This window comes from Schistocerca cancellata, chromosome 1 (assembly GCF_023864275.1).
Source record: "Schistocerca cancellata isolate TAMUIC-IGC-003103 chromosome 1, iqSchCanc2.1, whole genome shotgun sequence".
NCBI lineage: Eukaryota > Metazoa > Arthropoda > Insecta > Orthoptera > Acrididae > Schistocerca > Schistocerca cancellata.
In genome coordinates, this window is record NC_064626.1 from 790,474,245 (window position 1) to 790,495,802 (window position 21,558).

The window sequence follows — 21,558 nt, forward strand, 5'->3', positions numbered from 1 at the left end:
CATATAGAGGAACTACGGCACAAGTTTAAAAGAACAGTTGGCCATGCAGTGAATTGATATGTACTCAGTAGAACAGTCCATAATGGGATGAAACCTCCATGGTATACAGTCAGATGACATACTGAAAGCTTTGGATTAAGTCAATCTGGTAGATTCTGTATTTCTGGATTTCTGAAAAGCATTTGACTCAGTACTACACCTATGCTTATTGTCAAAAGTATGATCATATAACTAACAAGTGAAATTTGTTAACTAGATTGATGACTTTTTGGTAGGGAGGACACAGTATGTTATCTTCGATGGAGAGTCATCATCAGATGTTGAAATATCTTCAGGTATGGCCCAGGAAAGTGTGTTGGGACCCTCCCTGTTCATTTTGTATATTAATGAACTTGCAAACAATATCAATAGTAAAATCAGGCTTTTTGCAGGTGATGCAGCTGTCTATAATGAAGTTTATAAGATTTAAACATGGTGCAGAGATTGGCGGCTTTCAGTAAATGTTCAGAAATGTAAAATTTTGCACTTCACAAAACAAAAAAATGTAGGATCCTGTGACTATAATACCAATGAGTCATTGTTGGAATCAGCCCACGCATACAAATACCTGGGTGCAACACATTGAAGGGATATGAAATGGAATGATCACACAGGTTCAGTCGTGAGTTAAGGAAGTGGTAGACTTTGGTTTATTGGTGGAATACTGGGGAAATGCAATCAATTGTGATGAACCAAGCTGGTATATCTTTGCTTCCTCTCTTGTTTTGCCATCTGCCTCCTTCAAATCATTTTTTCATTTTTCACTAATTATCGTTAACATACATGAGTACAATCTGCATTTCCATAAAAGAGGAAGGTTGGCCCTCAGTCTTTGGAAATGTAACACCAGATCTACTTGTGTGCTTAGTTTTGTGTATGTAATTAATTTTCTAATTTATTTTGAATATTATTAGTTAATATCTTTTGTTATAGGGTGAAATCAGTAAATGTTCATGACTTAGATTCTATTGTTGACTTACAAACGAATATAAATTCTGTACTAATTATAAAAATTTGGAAGAAGAACTGTTAGCATTCTTAAAGTATTTATTTGGCTCTACTCAAAAACATATTAGCAAAGCCAACCCTTAAATAATTCCAAAGTAATTATCTGGTTTGTCAGAAATATTCCTTGCATAACTGTATCTGTTAAAGTCATTATTTAAACAAATAATTCAGCCCAACCATTGTTGTAGAAGAAACTGTTAAAAAGAAGGAATTTTTCTATATAGTCAGTGAATTGAATGACTTATGTATTTGTTGTAATTTCTGTAAATTAAACATCAAACAATGTATAGTTTCAGTGCCTATTATTGTGAGGATGTATAAAGGACAGATTTTTGGTCCCAAGTCAGTCAGTCCAAGGCCAATTTTCAGTCGGGAAGTCTGTATCGGTTAGAGTAATAAATGGAATTGTGAAAAAATGAAATAAAGTCCCATGCTTGTTTACAGAGTGTAGGGGAACGATGCGAGAGACCTGCACCGCCTTACTAGGCAAGGTCCTAATGGAGGTGGTTTGCCGTTGCCTTCCTCCGAATATAATGGGGATGAATGATGATGATGAAGATGACACAACAACACCCAGTCATTTCGAGGCAGGAAAAATCCCTGACCCCGCTGGGGATCGAACCCGGGACTCCGTGCTCAGGAAGCGAGAACGCTACTGCAAGACCACAAGGGGCGGACAATAAATGGAATTAGTGTAACACAAATTAGGCTGTGTGTTAAAACAATGACAGTGTCTGTTCGATTTATTTGAGAAGTAGTGTCAATGTACCTAATTATTCTGCAAGAACTGTGAACTGTGTTTAGGTATTTACTACTCACAGATGTTCAATAGCAAACTATTGTAGCAATATGCTGATGTTTGTCTGCAAGCTATTAATGAGGCTTATCGTTTAACAATAGTGAACTGGCCATATAACTGTGTAATATTGGGGGGCTGTGAACAGTGAAAGTAAAGAACTGTGGAACACAACTGTGCAACTGTCAGTTGCATCATTTACAGTAGTTAGTATTGAACTTCCATCCCGCTACTTTTCAGGCAGTACAACAATGTGGTATGTCAACACTGAGGACTAACAACCAAGAAATAAAGCAGGAAAATGTTACACAATCTACAATGCAGATTGGTTACAAATCACTCATGTGACCTATTCTAGAATATTGCTCAAGTGTGTGGGACCCGTACCAGATAGGATGAGCCGGGGATATTGAACACTGAAGGGCAGCACAAATGGTCACATGTTTGTTTAATCTAGTGGAAAATGTCATAGAGATACTGTAGGAACTAAACTTAAAGGCTCTTGAAAATAGACGTAAACTATCTATAGAAAGTATGTTAACAAAGTTTCAAGAACCAGCTTTAAATGATTACTCTAGGAATATACTACAACCCCCTTTGTATGACTCACATGGGGATCACAAGGATAAGATTATAATAATATTATTGCATGCAGTCATTCTTCCCACTCTCCATATGTGAATTGAATGGAACAAGAAAAGTCACTAATAACTGGTACACTGGGTCATACCTTCTGCCATGCACCTCACGGTGATTAGCAGATTATAGATGTAGATATAGAAATGTTCTGACATTGCACAATTTGTGTGTTAAGTTGTTTCATAGCTTTAAGGTGCATAAAATACAGGTCATTTGTTTTAAAGATTTCAGACTTGAAAACAGTGTATCTTTTGACACAGAATTTAGATGCATAAACTGTATGTATTTTGTTACATGATACATAAATAGTGTTATGTTGTAAGTTATTTGTTAAAAATGAGTATTCTGTGAATCATCAGATGAAGAATAAATTATTGAATCAGTGGCAATTAATGTCTGATTGAGCACAGTCAAATACTTGGGGTTCCCTAGATTCCATGAACATGACTGCATCTGCAAATGAGTTTCGTGCAGATAGGTGCAACAAAAAGACAGTCAAACAAGTAAGTTCTTGATCAAATTAGACAATATATGCACACACACTCTTGCAAAAGCAACTCACATGCACATGAACACAGTCTCTAGCTGCTGAGGCTAATTCAAATGAAGGCCACTCCAGACAAAAGCTTACTTATTTGACCATCTTTTTGTTGGGCCTATCTACGACTCAACATCTCTGCTATATGGTGAATAGCAATCTATCCTTTTCATAATCTTGTTGTTGTTCCATCCCGGATTTTCCATTGTTTGATTTCATTGATGTTTATGATTTTATTAAAACTGATAACTGGTTTTGGCTTTGTAGCCATGATCAAATTTTAATGTTACAGCAGTTATACACAAGTAAATAATCAGTATGATGAACAACCATTTATGCCCCAACAGGTCATACATAGTTCCTCTTATATAATTTTTTTTTTTTTTTTTTACTGGACTTCTCCTTTGGTCAGTTCCACATTTTTAAAGGATTCTATGGTTTGTATCGATGATGAATTCTCCTTCTTTTCAGCAGCAACAGCATTTAATGTAGCAATGACTTTGATTTCATCCACGGTACTGTGTTCAGCCATACTATTCCTTGAAAGGCTGTCAGTGCCCTTGTGTTGGCAGGCATCCATTTTTGGTACAACACTGATACCATACTCCTGCAACATCAGAACCCATCTTGTCAGTTGACCTGAGGGAATCTTTAGGTTAGTCAGTCAACATATGCAATGGTAATCTGTCACAACAGTGAACCATTAGCCAAATAAATATGACTGGAGCTTGTTGTTCCCCCAAACAGCTGCAAGACATTCTTTGCCAGCTGTAGAGTAGTTCTTCTTGGAAATGTAAAATTGGAAAGTACTCTGGAAGCATCAGCTGTCAGCTTTTCAGCACCTTCTGTAGTGATTCAAGAATTTCTGTGTAAATTCTAGAACCACTCAGCCTTCTACCATCTCAAACATATGATATTCTGGATATGAGTGTGGGATGGTAGAATCCTGCCTACTGCATGTCATATGTTTGTGTGCGCAGGTTTAAAATCAGTCGCGGGAAGAACATAGATGCAGCAGACCAATGGCACTGACAAGTACCTGTCGGGCAATCCATAGATGTTTTAGTAGAGTGTGTAAGGAAGAACCATGGAGTTTATATGCAACTCTGTGCTTATTGGGTCACTGACTATTGTTATTAAAACAAAGACAGTTGAAAAAGAACTCTTGAAAACTCTTGACATAACCTTGCTATAGGCAAGACTTATTTTCTGATTTATGTTAAGAAAAGTTATAGTATCAAAGCCAACTTTCTTTTAACTGTAATTTAATTTGTTTCTGATGTTCGACTGTATGAGCGACTTACCAGAAGTTATATATTTATGTTGAAAGTGAGAGTTTCATTGTGTATGAAAGAGAAATACATCATTAACTGACAAAAAGAGTCTAAAAATTCCTGTACCTACCATTATTCAATGGAGAAGAAGTCAAGAGAGTTTCCAGCAGTCTCCTATCCAGTAAAGAAGAGTGGCTGCAAATTCCAAGTAAGTCACCTCGTAAGGAAGTGGAAGATGGTTTGGGGGAATAAACCGAAATAACCCAGATTCACACCCACACTTCAAGTCAGAAATGTTAGACTTCCTGGATTTGTACTAGAATTGCCCCTATTTCAAAATGACTATTGTCACTTTGAAGTTCTGTCTCAGCATTCATATCATAGTTAACATGGAAAAAGGAGGAGTTGCAACATATGGAAAAGTTTGACACAAAGACAAAAATACTGGAACAAATAATGTTTGCATAAATCAGAACTTAGAAGTATCTGCTTGTGCATTGTTACTGCAAAATACTTCACTGGTAATTGTAACAGTCTACAGACATTTATGACAAACTGAGACGAATTGTTAAGATACCTGTTGGCCAAGAAGAAACAGTTAGGAGTTTGTGGAGATTTCAATGTAGATTTCTTAGAAGCACTAACAAGAAAAATGAAATGGACTCATTATTTGTGTGATTCAGACTAATTTCAGTAGTCCATTTTTCAACTCATGTTTAGCGAGATAGTAGGACATTGACCGATAACATTTTTTATGGTGGTGCTCAGGCTGAAACAATAAATGCGTACACTTTTTTAGTGTACTATCTTATCATGATGCACAGTTAATAGAAATAAACAATATAGCACATTGTATCCCTCACGGAGGTTCATATAAAACAGTGAGGCTTATTAATGAGCACAGAATATACTCTTTTGAGACTAAGTTAAAAGAGGTAGTATGGGGAAAGATAGATACAGTGAGAGAGATGCTAATTTCAATTTCAATATATTCTCTAGTATATTTGTGTCAATATTTGAATGTTGCTTTCCTCAAAAGTTATTGAGAAAAACAATTTAAAAAATAAGTCACAAAAAATGAAGTGAATTAAAATCTCATGTAAGAGAAAGAGATAAATTTATGTAAAGGCCAGAATAAGTCAAGGTCCAACATTACTTCCATACTTCAGTAAATACTGTAATATTTTCAGACATTAAAACATGCCATAGTTAAACCTGTTTATAAGAAAGGTGACAAGAAAGAGTTAAATAATCGCTATCAAAGTTTGTTTACAGACTTCTTTTTCCAAAACATTTGAAAGAGTAATGTCTTCAAGAGTAGTGCTAATTTTAGTACCAACAATTTACTGACGATATCACAATTTTGATTTGAGAGCAATTGTTTGACTGAGAATGCTATTTTTACATTCAATCATTAAATATTACAAGCCATAAATAGTAAAATATTGCTAGTTGGTGTTCTGTGCAACCTTTCCAAGGCATTTGATTGTGTAGATCATGTTGCACTCTTAGAAAATCTCAAATTTCATGGAACTGAGGCCTTTACACACAAATGGTTTGAATCGTACTTTAGAAAATAATGCAAAAGTTGTGTTGAATAATTCAGACAATGCTGAAAGGGCAGCAAACTAGTGACTGGGGAGAAATCACAAAGGGAGTCCCACAGAGTTCAATTTTGTGCCCATACCTATTTCTTGTATAAGTGAATGACCTTATCAACATTCAAAAAGCAGAACTGATATTTTTACAGATGATACTAGTGTTATAATAAACCCCATTAGAGAGAAAGCCTTGTAAGAGACTTTTAATTATATCTTTTAAAAAATTATTAAGTAGTTTTCTGAAAATGGATTCTCCCTAAATTTTGAGAGAAAGCACTATATTCAGTTCTATGCAACAAATAGAGTCATCTCAACATTTTATGTAGTACATGAAGAGGAGTTGGTAAACCAGGTAAAATGCTTCAAATTTTTGGGTGTACATATTTATGAAAACTTGAACTGAAGCATGCATATTACTGATGAAGGCAATCCAGGATGTCGGGATCACAGATTTACTTAACCCTTAAACTGCTCTGGTGTGTTAATGCGCTCACCTTTGTACCTGTCCCTGTGTGCTCTGAATGTGTTTACGCGTGCCACCAGTCCTTCTACCTGGCACTCTGAATGTGTCTACGCGTAGATATGTTCAGAGGACCAAGGAGAAGGACTGGTGGCGCACGTAGACACGTTCAGAGCACACAGGGACAGATACAAAGGTGCATGTGTTAACATGTCCAGAGCAGTTAAAGGATTAAAACATTGTACACCTTTAGCAGGCCATTAAAACAACAAAATGTGCAAGTAGTAATGTGCACTAACCAGACAATTTTGGGAAAATCACAACAGAAGTTTTACATGTAAGACAAATGTTTATGAGACGATGGTTTGACTCCTGCTCAAACTTAATTTTTAATCTATATTCTTTCTCATCACTGGTCTACTATTTAATTTATATGACATTTGAGCAGTAATATAATTAAAAAAACCACTTATATCTGCATGAAGTTTTAGTGAATTTCATGTTATTTGACTACTTACTATTCTTAGAACATATTTATAACTATTGACAAGTAAATTAAGAAAACGTATGCCTGCCATGATTTGCAAAATCACTTATACATGCTACTTTGCACCTCTACACTTCAAGATGCAGACACAGAGGCAGGCCCCATTTAGCAGCTAACCTGCATGGTGGTGAGATGTTGCTATTGTAGCACGGATAAATAGTGTAGGTGTAACTTTATTGAATATCACAGGATTTACATTTGTACTACAAAAATGAAGGTTTGAGCGGGAGTTGAACTGTTGCTTCACACATGTTCGTCTTAAGAAGCTCAAACATTAACCACTTGACCATCATGAACTCTAACAGCTGGCATCTATGCACAGATACATCAGTTACATAATATACACATAAAATTCGCTTGCAATTTTCTCAGACTTGCCAGAGTAGTGCACCTTAGTAATTGCACATTATGTTGTATTAATGGTTATTAGAGGTGTACAAAATTTGAAGTAAATCCATGATCCCAAAGTTGTGATCTCCCCTTGTGAGATTCACAAACAGTTAAGGTCAGTTACTTTTCCTCTTCATTTAATTGCTAGTGTTGGAAACAAACATATCAATTTTTGGACATATTTTGCATATTTCCACTCAATAATGGCTTGTGACATAATTTTCTTGAGTAAATCACCAGTAAGAAAGAAAGCATTGATTGCAGAAAACTGAACAGTAAGAATAATATCTGGTGTTCAGCCACAGTCCATTTGTACCTCTTCAAGGAGTTAGGCATTTTAACAGTATCATCACAATAAATATATTTGTTAATGAAAGTTGTCATAAATAATCCATCACAAGGTGAGAAGAACAGCAATGTCCATATGTATAACACTAGAGGAGAAAATGAACTTTTTTCCATTATTAATGCTATCAGTGGCTCAGAAAAGAATTCAATATGCAGCAATAAAAATATTTGAACATTTGACTAATAACATTAAAAGCTTGACAATAATAATAATAATAATGGACATGTCCTACCAACCAATCCCTTCTTCTAGTCAATTTGTGCCACAAACTTCTCTTCTCCCCAATCCTATTCAATACCTCCTCATTAGTTACGTGATCTACCCACCTAATATTCAACATTCTTCTGTAGCACTACATTTCGAAAGATTCTATTCTCTTCTTGCCCAAACTATTTATTGTCAATGTTTCACTTCCATACATGGCTACACTCCATACAAATACTTTCAGAAACGACTTCCTGACACTTAAATCTATACTCGATGTTAACAAATTTCTCTTCTTTAGAAACCCTTTCCTTGCCATTGCCAGTCTACATTTTATATCCTCTCTACTTTGACCATCATCAGTTATTTTGCTCCCCAAATAGCAAAACTCCTTTACTACTTTAAGTATCTCATTTCCTAATCTAATTCCCTCAGCATCATCTGACTTAATTCGACTACATTCCATTATCCTCGTTTTGCTTTTGTTGATGTTCCTCTTGTATCCTCCTTTCAAGACACTGTCCGTTCCATTCAACTGCTCTTCCAAGTCCTTTGCTGTCTCTGACAGAATTACAATGTCATTGGCGAACCTCAAAGTTTTTATTTCTTCTCCCTGGATTTTAATACCTACTCCAAATTTTTCTTTTGTTTCCTTTACTGCTTGCTCAATATACAGATTGAATAACATCAGGGAGAGGCTACAGCCCTGTCTCACTCCCTTTCCAACCACTGCTTCCCCTTCATACCCCTGGACTCTTATAACTGCCATCTGGTTTCTGTACAAATTGTAAATAGCCTTTCGCTCCCTGTATTTTACCCCTGCCACCTTTAGAATTTGAAAGAGAGTATTCCAGTCAACATTGTCAAAAGCTTTCTCTAAGTCTACAAATGCTGGAAATGTAGGTTTGCCTTTCCTTAATCTTTCTTCTAAGATAAGTCGTAAGGTCGGTATTGCCTCACGTGTTCCAACATTTCTACGGAATCCAAACTGATCTTCCCCGAGGTTGGCTTCTACCAGTTTTTCCATTCGTCTGTAAAGAATTCGTGTTAGTGTTTTGCAGCTGTGACTTATTAAACTGATAGTTCGATAATTTTCACATCTGTCAACACCTAATTTCTTTGGGATTGGAATTATTATATTCTTCTTGAAGTCTGAGGGTATTTCACCTGTATCGTACATCTTGCTCACCAGATGGTAGAGTTTTGTCAGGACTGCCTCTCCCAAGGCCGTCAGTAGTTCTAATGGAATGTTGTCTACTTGGCGGCCTTGTTCCAACTCAGGTCTTTCAGTGCTCTGTCAAACTCTTCACGCAGTATCATATCTCCCATTTCATCTTCATCTACATCCTCTTCCATTTCCATAATATTGTCCTCAAGTACATCGCCCTTGTATAGACCCTCTATATACTCCTTCCACCTTTCTACTTTCCCCTCTTTGCTTAGAACTGGGTTTCCATCTCAGCTCTTGATATTCATACAAGTGGCTCTCTTTTCTCCAAAGGTCTCTTTAATTTTCCTGTAGGCTGTATCTATCTTACCCCTAGTGAGATAAGGCTTTACATCCTTACATTTGTCCTGTAGCCATCCCTGCTTAGCCATTTTGCACTTCCTGTCGATCTCATTTTTGAGACGTTTGTATTCCTTTTTGCCTGCTTCGTTTACTGTGTTTTTATATTTTCTCCTTTCATCTATTAAATTCAATATTTCTTCTGTTACCCAAGGATTTCTACTAGCCCTTGTCTTTTTACCTACTTGATCCTCTGCTGCCTTCACTACTTCATCCCTCAGAACTACCCATTCATCTTCTATTGTGTCTCTTTCCCCCATTCCTGTCAATTGTTCCCTTATGCTGTCCCTGAAACTCTGTACAACCTCTGGTTTAGTCAGTTTATCCAGGTCCCATCTCCTTAAATTCCCACCTTTTTGCAGTTTCTTCAGTTTTAATCTACAGTTCATAACCAATAGATTGTGGTCAGAGTCCACATCTGCCCCTGGAAATGTCCTACAATTTAAAACCTGGTTCCTAAATCTCTGTCTTACCATTATATAATCTATCTGATACCTTTTAGTATCTCCAGGATTCTTCTATGTATACAACCTTCTTTTATGATTCTTGAACCAAGTGTTGGCTACGATTAAGTTATGCTCTGTGCAAAATTCTACCAGGCGGCTTCCTCTTTCATTTCTTGGCCCCAATCCATATTCAGCTACTATGTTTCCTTCTCTCCCTTTTCCTACTGTCGAATTCCAGTCACCCATGACTATTAAATTTTCGTCTCCCTTCCCTACCTGAATAATTTCTTTTATCTCATCATACATTTCTTCAATTTCTTCGTCATCTGCAGAGCTAGTTGGCATATAAACTTGTACTACTGTAGTAGGCATGGGCTTCGTGTCTATCTTAGCCACTATGATATGTTCACTATGCTGTTTGTAGTAGCTTAGCCGCATCCCTATTTTTTTATTCATTATTAAACCTACTCCTGCATTACCCCTATTTGATTTTGTATTTATAACCCTGTATTCACCTGACCAGAAGTCTTGTTCCTCCTGCCACTGAACTTCACTAATTCCCACTATATCTAACTTTAACCTATCCATTTCCCTTTTTAAATTTTCTAACCTACCTGCCCAATTAAGGGATATGACATTCCACGCTCCGATCCGAAAAATGCCAGTTTTCTTTCTCCTGATAACGATGTCCTCCTGAGTAGTCCCTGCCCGGAGATCCGAATGAGGGACTATTTTACCTCTGGAATATTTTACCCAAGAGGACGCCATCATCATTTAACCATGCAGTAAAGCTGCATGCCCTCGGGAAAAATTATGGCTGTAGTTTCCCCTTGCTTACAGCCGTTCACAGTACCAGCACAGCAAGGCCATTTTTGTTAGTGTTACAAGGCCACGTCAGTCAATCATCCAGACTGTTGCCCCTGCAACTACTGAAAAGGCTTCTGCCCCTCTTCAGGAACCACACATTTGTGTGGCCTCTCAACAGATACCCCTCCATTGTGGTTGCACCTTCGGTACGGCTACCTGTATTGTTGAGGCACGCAATGGCAAGGTCCATGGTTCATGGGGGGGAGGAATGGTACATACAACATTAAAAATCCTTGATGGAGTACAAACATTTAGCAATTAACAGATGCTTTAATTTTATTTTAAATATTTTTCCTTTTAACATTTTAATGGTAATTAGCAGTCTGTTGTAAAAAAATCTTCCAGCAGAAAATGGATTATGATCGGTTGCTTTTTTATTTCTGAATTTTATGTGGTAATCCTCTTTCTTCCTTGTATTATAACTATGGATATCACTAGTTATTATACTGTGCTCCATATTTTCTTTTACAAACAGCATAGTCCTTAGAACATATAATGAATACACTGTTAGTATATTATACTTAATGAAGTATTCTTTACAGGATTGACATTTACTAATATTCGCTATTATCCTAATTGCTCTCTTCTGGGCTCTAAAAGCCCTGTCCATGTATACCATTGGTGCCCTGCCCCAAATCTCAATACCGTTTTGTAGGTGGGAGTGTATAATACCAAAATAGATTTGTCTTAAGACTGGTGACGCTATTATGCTAGAAAGACATTATAGCAGGTAGGTATTACATGGGATTTTTTTACACATGTAGCTGATGTGCTCCTTCCATGTAAGATGTTCATCAACTATAATACCCAGGAATTTATGTTTATCAGTTGTTTCAATTGACAGGTTCAAAGCAAGTTAAGACGTAACCTAGAATCATTTATCGTGGACAATTCCTATACCATGGATGAATTCCTCTTTAAAAACTAAAAAAGAAAACTTTGTTTTTATGTGTGGTAGTTTGCATATGACTAAAAAATGTATGTGTTCATTAACACTAATCATGTATACATATCATGTAAACTGACTTGTTCCACATATTTTCATAAAAGAATAGTTCAAATGATTTATAGAACATGTAACTAACTAACTACAGTGCTAGAATGGACATGTAGGTGCTACTGGCAAATTGAGTCGATGAGATTGACCAGGTAAAGATTGCCTTAGTGCATCCTTAAAGACAAGGAAAGGTCTTTCTTGCACTTTGTTCCAAGAAAATTTGGCATCTCGTTATAGTAGTTCTTGTAGGGGATGTGCCTTGGCACAGAACTCCTTTATAAATCACTGGTAGTATGAGCACACTCCAAGAAAAGTTCTCACATCACAAGTGTGCCAAGGACTCTTAAAATCTGTGACTGCTCTTATTTTCCTTGGGTTAGGATGGACTTAAACCATTCAGAAGGTGCATCAATATTTTCATTTTTTGGGTAACAAAGCACCACTTTTCAGATTCAAGTGGAGACCTGCAATGTGACACACTTCAGCACAGTTATCAGGCAGCTCAGATGTTCTTCAAATTTCCTTAAAAAATTACAGTGTCATCTAAATAGCAAAGACATGTTGTCCAGTTTTGGTGTTGAAACACGTTGTCCATCACATGTCCAAGGTGGTTTGAGTGATACACAGTTCAAATGGCAAAACTTTAAACTCATAGAGAGCACCAGGAATTATGAAGGCAGTCTTTTTCTGGTCACTCTCATTGACTCAATTTGCCAGTAGATCTTACATGTCCATTGTTGTAAAATAATTTGCTCCTTTTAAGTAGTCTAAGGTGCCATCAATGCATGGCAATGGATCAACATATTTCTTTGTGATTTCAGTCACTCATTGGTAGTCAAAACATAAATGACATGTGCTGCCCTTATTCTTCACAAGGAGCAGTTGAGAGGATAAGTACTTCCTGAAGGTTCAATGATGTCATCTTGGAGTATCTTCTCCACTTTCTCCTGGACCCATCATCCAACCAGTGACAGTTTACATGAGTACCGGTTGCTAAGTAGATGATCCCCATTGTTAATATGTTATTTTATCATGGGCCACTTTGTCTTTCCTCAACTCCTGATTTGAAAGCAACCAAAAATTGATGCCGAATGGCTATTACTCACTGATGTTTTTCTTCAGTCAGGCCAGATCCTATCGGCAGTCTGGCAACAGCTTCTTTCCCTGCATTGTCTGTAGTGGTAGCAGAGCACAATTCTTCATCAATGACAGTAAGGTGAGTCATGGCTGCTCACGAAATTACCTGTTCATCTTGATTGACAATGAGAACTCATCTCATTTAAGATAGTGGGATAACAACAGCCCAGAACTAGTGCTTGTTGAAATAGTATCATCAATCTGGAGCTCTGACCTTTCACAGCCAGCAGTGATGCTTAGAAGTAGTCCCACATGAGAGTAACATGATGGCCTCATTTCATTAAAACAACAGACTAGAATGACTGTGGTCTGTCACTAACAGTTATTCTTCCAATACATGTTCCTGCTGGGTGGATGTGTTTTCCATTTGTGGCCTTCAGCGTAATCACTTTTGTGTCATGGAGCATAGTCTTCTTTAACTGGTGGTGATAAGCATTCAACATTACAGAGATAGAAGCCTCTGATTCAAATAGTGCCTGTGCTTAGGGGTAACATCAGTGAGATATGCTGCCATCTTGACAACTGTTGTCTATGGAGGAGTTGTGGCCTCACTTCCACTGATGGTTGCTTCACATAGTTTTTCTGAAGTTGGCAGCTAGGCAAGCTGTTGGTACTTCTGCACAGTGATGGAGAACAGTTACAGCATGTTGGGGAGCAATCTCATACAGGGTACAGTGATCAGCTTTGGTCCACAGGTCAGTCATATTCCTCTGCAGTTAATTGGCATGAACAGGACTGTTGTGAAGGTCGATGTATGGTGAGGTAATAGTGGCCAAACACTAGTCTTCTTCCTCTCAGTAGTGCACAATGTGCTCAGACCATACACAACGAAAACAGACAGGTGTGTTGTCTTCCATCCTCCAAATGTTTGCTCTTCTACTGCGTGTTAAACTTGGTGTAGGAGTTGGTTGCAAATGCATTGCCATTTTATGGTGGCTATGTAAGTTATTTTTCATGGTGGATTCAACAGGAGGTAGAGATTGGTGTCAAAGATTGATACACCTTGTTTTCAACATTCTCTATTGCCTCCTGACAAATAGGGTTGACATTCATGGCAGCTATCTCTTACATACTCAGTCTGACAATTTAGTTGCCATAAAATGCTGTATCTCTTCTCATACAATCTGGCATATGAAAGAAGCAAAGTCATACTGATCTTCCACATCTGTCATAGGGATGACATTCAGCTGTCGATCATTCCTCTTTCATCCAATGTGTGTGTGTGTGTGTGTGTGTGTGTGTGTGTGTGTGTGTGTGTGTGCATGCTTGTGTGTATCTGTCTGTCTTTTCTTTTTTCAGATGCATTTCTTTGATGCATTGACCCCATCTGATGAATTGTTGTTGTAATGTTTTACCAGAACAGCTTGATACATTTCTTTTGATGCATTGGCCCCACCTGATGAATCATTGTTGTAACATGCTTTACCAGAACAGCTTGATACATGATACATGAATGAATGTATTGTTTTGCCATGACGCTGGGCCTGTTCTTCAGTTTTACTCTTCATTGTTCTCAAACCACTGCTGGGCTGTGCCGGCCACGTAAAAGTGTATGTCTGTCAAAGATATCATGTCATCCCACCCACTGTACCAGGTTATTCAGTTGAATCCATTGAGATATTTTGTTGTTGGGTTCTGCAAAGTCTCTCTAGAAAACACTGATGGATGCCTGATGTAAAGCTGGCTTATTGCTGGCTTGGAGCCCATTGTTCTCCTCAATGTATGGATCTTAGGGATGTTATATTGTTTGTGTATTCTGGTTCTTGTCCATGTAGGCAATAGAATGATTTGAGAATAATAAAGAGAAGTGCAATTGCTGGGACAAATTCCAGGCTGAACTGAAGAAAACATTTGGTAGAAATCTACAACAAGTCTGCTTAGCCTTTTATGTAGTTAGTTAGTTAGTTACATATTTCATTCATCAGCCATACAGAAACCATTATGATGTGGAATGTGTCAAGTGCATAAGAAATGCACATATGAATCAAGGGTTTCTTTTTTTTAAAGCTTAATTTTTTTCCCTACTCTATTCCCTTAACCAGCACAAAATGCATATATTCTGCCTATAGATTTATTTATTCCTATTGAAGAATTCATCTATGGCATAGAAGGAGTTGTCAAGGAGATATAATTTCAGTTTATTTTTTAAACTATTACTGCTGTTTCTCAGAGATTTTACTTCAGCTGGTAATTTATTGAAAAGTTTTTCAGCAGCATATTTTACTCCTTCCTGTGCTAAAGATAGGTTAAGTAGAGGACAGTGTAAGTCTTTCTTTCTTCTGGTATTATAATCATGAATGTCACTGTTGTTTTTAAACTGGTCCATGTTGTTGAGAACAAACTTCATTACTGAGTAAATGTACTGTGATACTGGTGTAAGAATTCATACCCTTTTTAAAAAAAATGCCTACAAGATGTGTGACTATGAGCCACATAAAGTATTCTAATCACTTTCTTTTGAGCAGTGAATACTTTTTGCCTAAGTGAAGAACCAAAAAATATTATTCTGTATGACATCAGAGAGTGAAAGTATGGAAAGTATGTTAGCTTGCTAATTTCTATATCCTCAAAATTAGCAATTATTCTGATGCAATAGTTGCTGAACCTAGTCGCTTTAGGAGATCCAAAATAATTGGAGCCACAGTGATGTAGATGTTTTGAAGTACACGGCATCTCCCCCAAACAAGCTCATGTCATAATGACACTCAAGCCCAAATCCAGAAGCAATATCATCAATGAAATATATCATTGACATTGAAAGCAAGTGTAATACGAACATCAGTGTACAACCACCTCGTAAGTGGAGAGAGCAGCTATTTACACAAATAGTGAATATTCCAGAATGCTGGTATTTATAGAAACACTGAATGTTACAGAATATACAAACATTACAATCATGTTTCAACCACTTCCAGCAATGTAAATAACAAACAATTACTGGTGGTCTGGCTTGAGCCAGTGACCCATAGCATACCAGCCAGCAATGCAAAACACTGTGCTTCACTGCATGTGCCGTAGCATGTGGCAATATTTCATCATGTCTGATAATGGCTAGTGCACCACTGTCATTTGTATTAAAACTTGTTAGCAACCACTTGAAACATGCAGAGAGATTGAAGATTTATAGTGAAACATACGCACAGATATGTACGTGGTGGGCTAACAAAGCCCACCCTTACTGTGATTTTCCTGTTGTCACAAAAACTGTTCACCTAAGTGTGTTGAAAGTTACTTTATGTATATACAGGGTCATCCAAAAGTCCATTAAGTTTTCAAAATTCAATATTTTACAGAATAATGTATGTAGAAAGGTAAAAATTTACACACGTGCTTGAAATGACATGGGGTGTACAAAATGACTGACAAACAGCACTTCAAATGATACAGAAGCAATAATTAGAATAAAAATTTATTTATAGCAAAGATGATGTTCTTTCTAACAAAGAAAAGGCCTAATCATGATTGATACGAAAAATCCACAGCACACTGTGACTTCCTTGTCATACAATAGGGTCCTCATGACAGTTCTTGTGTTTTTAGTAGCCCAAATTCTGCAGTTATAAATGCTGGAACACCCTTTGAGTGTGAAGTGGGTTTTGTTAGTCCACAACACATTGGGCAACCAGTTGTCATCTTGCCCAACCTTTTGAAGTGACAACCAGTTGTTATCTTGCCAAACCTTTTGAAGTGCCTTCACCACAAATGCCTTCCATGTCACAATACTGGTGGCTAACAGTTCATAATGATGCTGGAATTTTTACAAGTGACATTGGGAGGTATGCCTTAATGCTCTCCATATGTGGTGCATGGAATGTTGGTATGATGTGTGACTTCACAAGCACTGATTTCACCATGCAGAGATGAGCTAACTTAAGTCTCCAGTTCTTGAACTGTCTGAGTAGCAGTAGCACTTGTGTTTGGCCATCCACTAAGGGGCCAATCATCTAAACAACCCATGCCTTTGAACTTCATGATGATTTTCTTCACAGTAACACTTGTTACAGGACTTTTATCCATTTGAATGCTCTTCTAATGATGACAAAATCAAGAAGCTGCAATAGGAGGTTCTCCATTCTAATCATAATGCTTCACAAATAGTGCCTGTTCTTGTAAAGTTAACATGCGACAATTGCTGGCACATATGACTCCCTCTCTCACTACAGCTCATTTTATAAATGATTCTCATGCAGAAGGGATCAATAGTCCATTGCTGACCAGTGCCACATGTTGGCTGGTTTTTGAACATGTTTTTGGTTTAAACAAAACCCCATGTCATTTCAACATGTGCTTCAAATTTTACCTCTAAACCTACATTATTCCATGAATTGTGCATTTTAAAATGTTACTGGACTCCTGGGTCACCCTGTATAAAGTGTACATCTTTAAATGTGATAAGAAAACTCAAGGAGTATTTCTAACAATGGAAAACCCAGGATGTATGAGGCACTTCAGTTCTGAAAACAGTCTCCTTTTTATGTGATGCACTTTTACCAACATTTCTGCCAGTCTGCAAAGACATGCTGGAAATCAATTTTTGAATGGTCCTTCAGTATCGACCCACAACCTTCGTTACTGTTTCTAATGACAGAAAATGCTTCCCATAAAGATAGTTCTTCATGCTACAGAAGAGAAAAAAGTAACATGGGGCTAAATCTGGACTTAAGGGAGGGTGAGGGAGGCACTTCACGCTGAATTTTACAAGATATTCAGTAACAATATCTGGAATATATGAGTGTGCATTATCATGGTGCAGCATCCATCCTGTTTCACAGATGTGTGGTCTTCTGAGCCTGATATGGACTTTCAGAGTTTCGTGGACATCAGTGTACTACTGTCCAGTTATTTATGTATGTGGAGGCACAATATACTGAATAAGTATTGCATGAATATCAAATGAGATGACTGTAACTTCCCTGCAGAAGCAACACTTTCTCCGCTATTTTGAGGTTGATAATTAAGGTGTTTCCCCTCTGAGATTTGCTGTTTGCTTCCAGAATCAAAACTGATGTAGCTACATTTCATCAGCAGTGATTATCTTTGAAAGAAACTGCAGAAGGCAATACTGAACATGTCTCAGCTTTCCTACCTTTCACAAGTGGAAGCCAAGAGTGCCAACAATGAAACTAGTACAGTATGTTTTTCATGCTTTAAACTAACAGAATCATAAGATTAAATTCTAGCACAAGAAATTATGACCATAAATATTTTGATAATTCTTTATTGAATAGCCATTGTAGTTTAGAAGCATCCTGTATAAAATAGTTTAGGTATATATTTTCATGTATCTAATTTTATAAAATCATCTCTTTCAAACTTACCCTGACACCAACAAACTGCTCATGTAGTATAACCCATGATAGCAGGTACACACAGGAAACATTAGTGGCAAATAAGGCCATCACATCAGTTGCCAGAAGGATGCGTAGTGAATGAATGTACATATAATTTGTTGCTACCCACAGGAGACAGAAGAAACTGCATCGTGTCAGGAACCTAGCTGCACAGTCAACAGTGGTTGTATTGATCTTGAAAAAAATTTTGTATACAAAATTTCTGCACAAAAATACTGCAGATAAAAACATGACATATTGTATTAGTTAAGATAAGTAACAAAATGTCTAAAACTGACAGTCATCACAACCATTAAAAAGAAAATAACTGATCTAGTGTTTATTTTCTATATTATTATTACTATACTTATGTCAAAGATGTAGCACATAATAAATTTGGAGTATTTTTGAAAATAAATCACCCTTCAACTCATCTTTGCAAGGAATAATACCAGAAAACTCAAGAACCTGTACAAAGTTTGATTTTTTTGTGTTATTTTCTAAAATGTCTGAATAAACTATGTGGTTATGAGTCTGCAACTGCTTTATCAACAGTAGATACTCATACATGTATCACATGGAGTACCCCAGGGTTCTGTCTTAGGTCCCATTCGGTTTTTGTTTTACATAAATGATCTGCCTCTTAATATTGAGTGTCACTCAGTTTTATTTGCAGATGACACATCTTTAATCATTGAAAGTAACAGTACTGATCAAATTCCACAAACTGTATTAAATACTTTAGAAAGATTAGGTGCCTGATTTGATTTAAATGGGTTAAAATTAAATATGGAAAAGACTCACTTAATTCAGTTTAAAACAAAACAAGCAAAATTAAATGATATTCAGGTCAGTCACAGAAACCAGGATTTGCAGAAAGCTAGCTGTGTGAAATTCCTAGGAATGCAACTAGATAAAAATCTATCATGGGGATCACATATACAATACCTTGCAAACAAATTAAACAGCCTAGCATTTGCAATGAGAATATTGTACAATGCTATCATTATAGGCATAAGAAAAGTAGTATATCACAGCTACTTTGGGTGAGTAATAAGATATGGAATTGTATTTTGGGGTAACTCAAACCATATGTGTTGAATACTAAAAGTTTAGAAAACCATCATTAAAAATATGCACAATGTGCATGTTTATAATAATCAAAATAATATTAACATAGACCTACCATACCATAACACAAAAGAGCCATAAACACCTTAGCTTGAAATTTTATAACAAACTCTCAAAGGGTGTGAATGGACTAGCAATGAATAACTTTAAGCAAACAATAGAAGTGTGGCTCAAATGTATGCCATATTACTCACTTGATGAGTTTCTAAACAGTGACACAAAAGAAATATGCTACATGAAACAAAAAACTGCCATATGAATTATACCTATACGTTTGTGACAGCAATATACCAACAAAGACTTTTTAAAAGGATACGTAAGATGTACCATAAATATATCTTGATACTATTGTATATTTAACTGTTATGATGTATTATTATTATTATTATTATTATTACTATTGTGAATGAGTAATTGTTGTCTTATCAATATTACTTTAGCATGCATATCTGCTTGCCCTGCACAGGCAAAATTATGTACAATAATAATTACTGTAATTTAAAAAAAAAGTATTGAACACACTGACGATGCCAATTGTATGGAAAACAAACTATTCTATTCTATTCTAAATGGCTCAGTGCAGATGCAAATAAAACTAGTAAGAAAAGAGAAGACAGCTCACACAGCTGAGTGCTGATCATTTCTGACAAATTAAAATGGGCCCCTATTCCAACAAGTATTTGTTTCCAGATATAAGTTCTTAGGACTGTTTTTTAGTTTTGATCGATACTCTCTCCCAAAATAGTTTGGGAAACTATTTTTAAACATCCTATACATCATGAGAAGTGACTGTGGCAACGAACAGAGGAATTCTACAAATTTAAATGGCCATAAAGCAGCTTTTTCTGATAAATGTGAATTGACCACAATGCTGTGACAGATTTTGATGGAGAAGTAACTGGATTATGAAAAGTTATGAAATCAATGGAGTCAGGGAGGAGAACACTATGTGAGATGAGAATGACCATATCAACTGTAATTGGACATATGTGTGTTTGATATTATGGAGCTTCGTTGTTATGGGCATAATTTTAGGACAAGAACTGCATGTAAAATAAAATATACAAAGGAAAATCATTACAAAAATCCTACTCGGCCTGCTGGAATGATGATGATACTTTGTAACTCTCAGATCTTACTGTAGAATATTAGGATTTTTATGAATAATCAAATACATTAATCAGTCACACCTTGAAGACATAGATCTGGTTTGACAAGCTTTCTTTCTTAAATAAACTATTAATACGTTTTTATATTTATCACATATCCTTCATTTACGATTTCTAAGTGGCCCTGCTTCACACACTCAAAATTTTATATAAGTGTTATTTGAGGATAGTAGAATGTGTGTGAGAGTGTAAGCCATAATTTAATTTCACTTACATGTAAAACATTAACAGTGTATAAATTATAAGGTACCCTTTCTTTCTCTTATAAGCTGTACTCATAATGACAAATTATACAGGTGATTTATTATATTTTGTAATAGTCTGTATCACTGTGCATATTTTTTGCTCCAGTGAAGTACAACATATAGCAACTAAAACTATGCAAAGATATAGCAAGCACAATTATGCAATGAATGTTACTTCCCTAAATTGGTTTGTGCTTACCTGCTGTAAAGCCCTTGTCCCTAAAATTTCTGACACTTTCTTGTAAAATACTGCCAGCAGATTTACATTTCATTGCTGAAACTCTGCATACAAAATATAATGGAAAAAATAGAACTGTCCAGTTAGTACAGAACCATGTTGTAAAAAATGGAGCATCATAGGGAATTATCTGAAAAAAATTGGAAAAAAAAGTCTTCAACAAACAAGAAAAATGTTATTTCTTTGTTATAACTATTTCTATAGTCTTGATGGTGATATTTATTGACATATGAATATAAAACATCATATGTGTCCATATTTTTTTTAAAAAATCTTGTTTTACCTGTAAGCTTTAAGTCTATGTTCTCTTTCACAAACATTTATCTTATTATGAAGGAAAATCTTAACTAATCTGGAGAAAGTAAAGGGCCACAAAATCAGAAATTAGCTGTTTTTATATGATTCTTGCTTGTCATATTAACAGCCAACTACTTTAAACCTTGGTATGACCATTATTCATAAAAGGGCTTACCCTTTCCTACATTGGTTTTAAATAAACATCTTAATTAGTAAAAAAGCAGCAGCCTTGAAGAAAGGCTGCTACATCACTAAAAATGAGATAGGTTTGACTGATGAATTACTATAT

General features: G+C 36.2%; 1 protein-coding gene across 13 annotated transcripts in view; it reads right to left on the bottom strand.

Moving 5' to 3' along the window:
• Nucleotides 1–21,558, bottom strand: part of LOC126187542 (putative thiamine transporter SLC35F3) — a 653,727-nt gene that overhangs the window by 217,048 nt on the left and 415,121 nt on the right. For all 13 annotated transcript variants that reach the window (XM_049928741.1, XM_049928748.1, XM_049928702.1 and 10 more), the window contains exons 6-7: nt 20,934–21,102; nt 18,178–18,356 (exon numbers count right to left, since the gene is read on the bottom strand). In XM_049928741.1, coding sequence (XP_049784698.1) covers nt 18,178–18,356; nt 20,934–21,102 — 348 coding nt within the window. The remainder of the gene's footprint in view (nt 1–18,177; nt 18,357–20,933; nt 21,103–21,558) is intronic.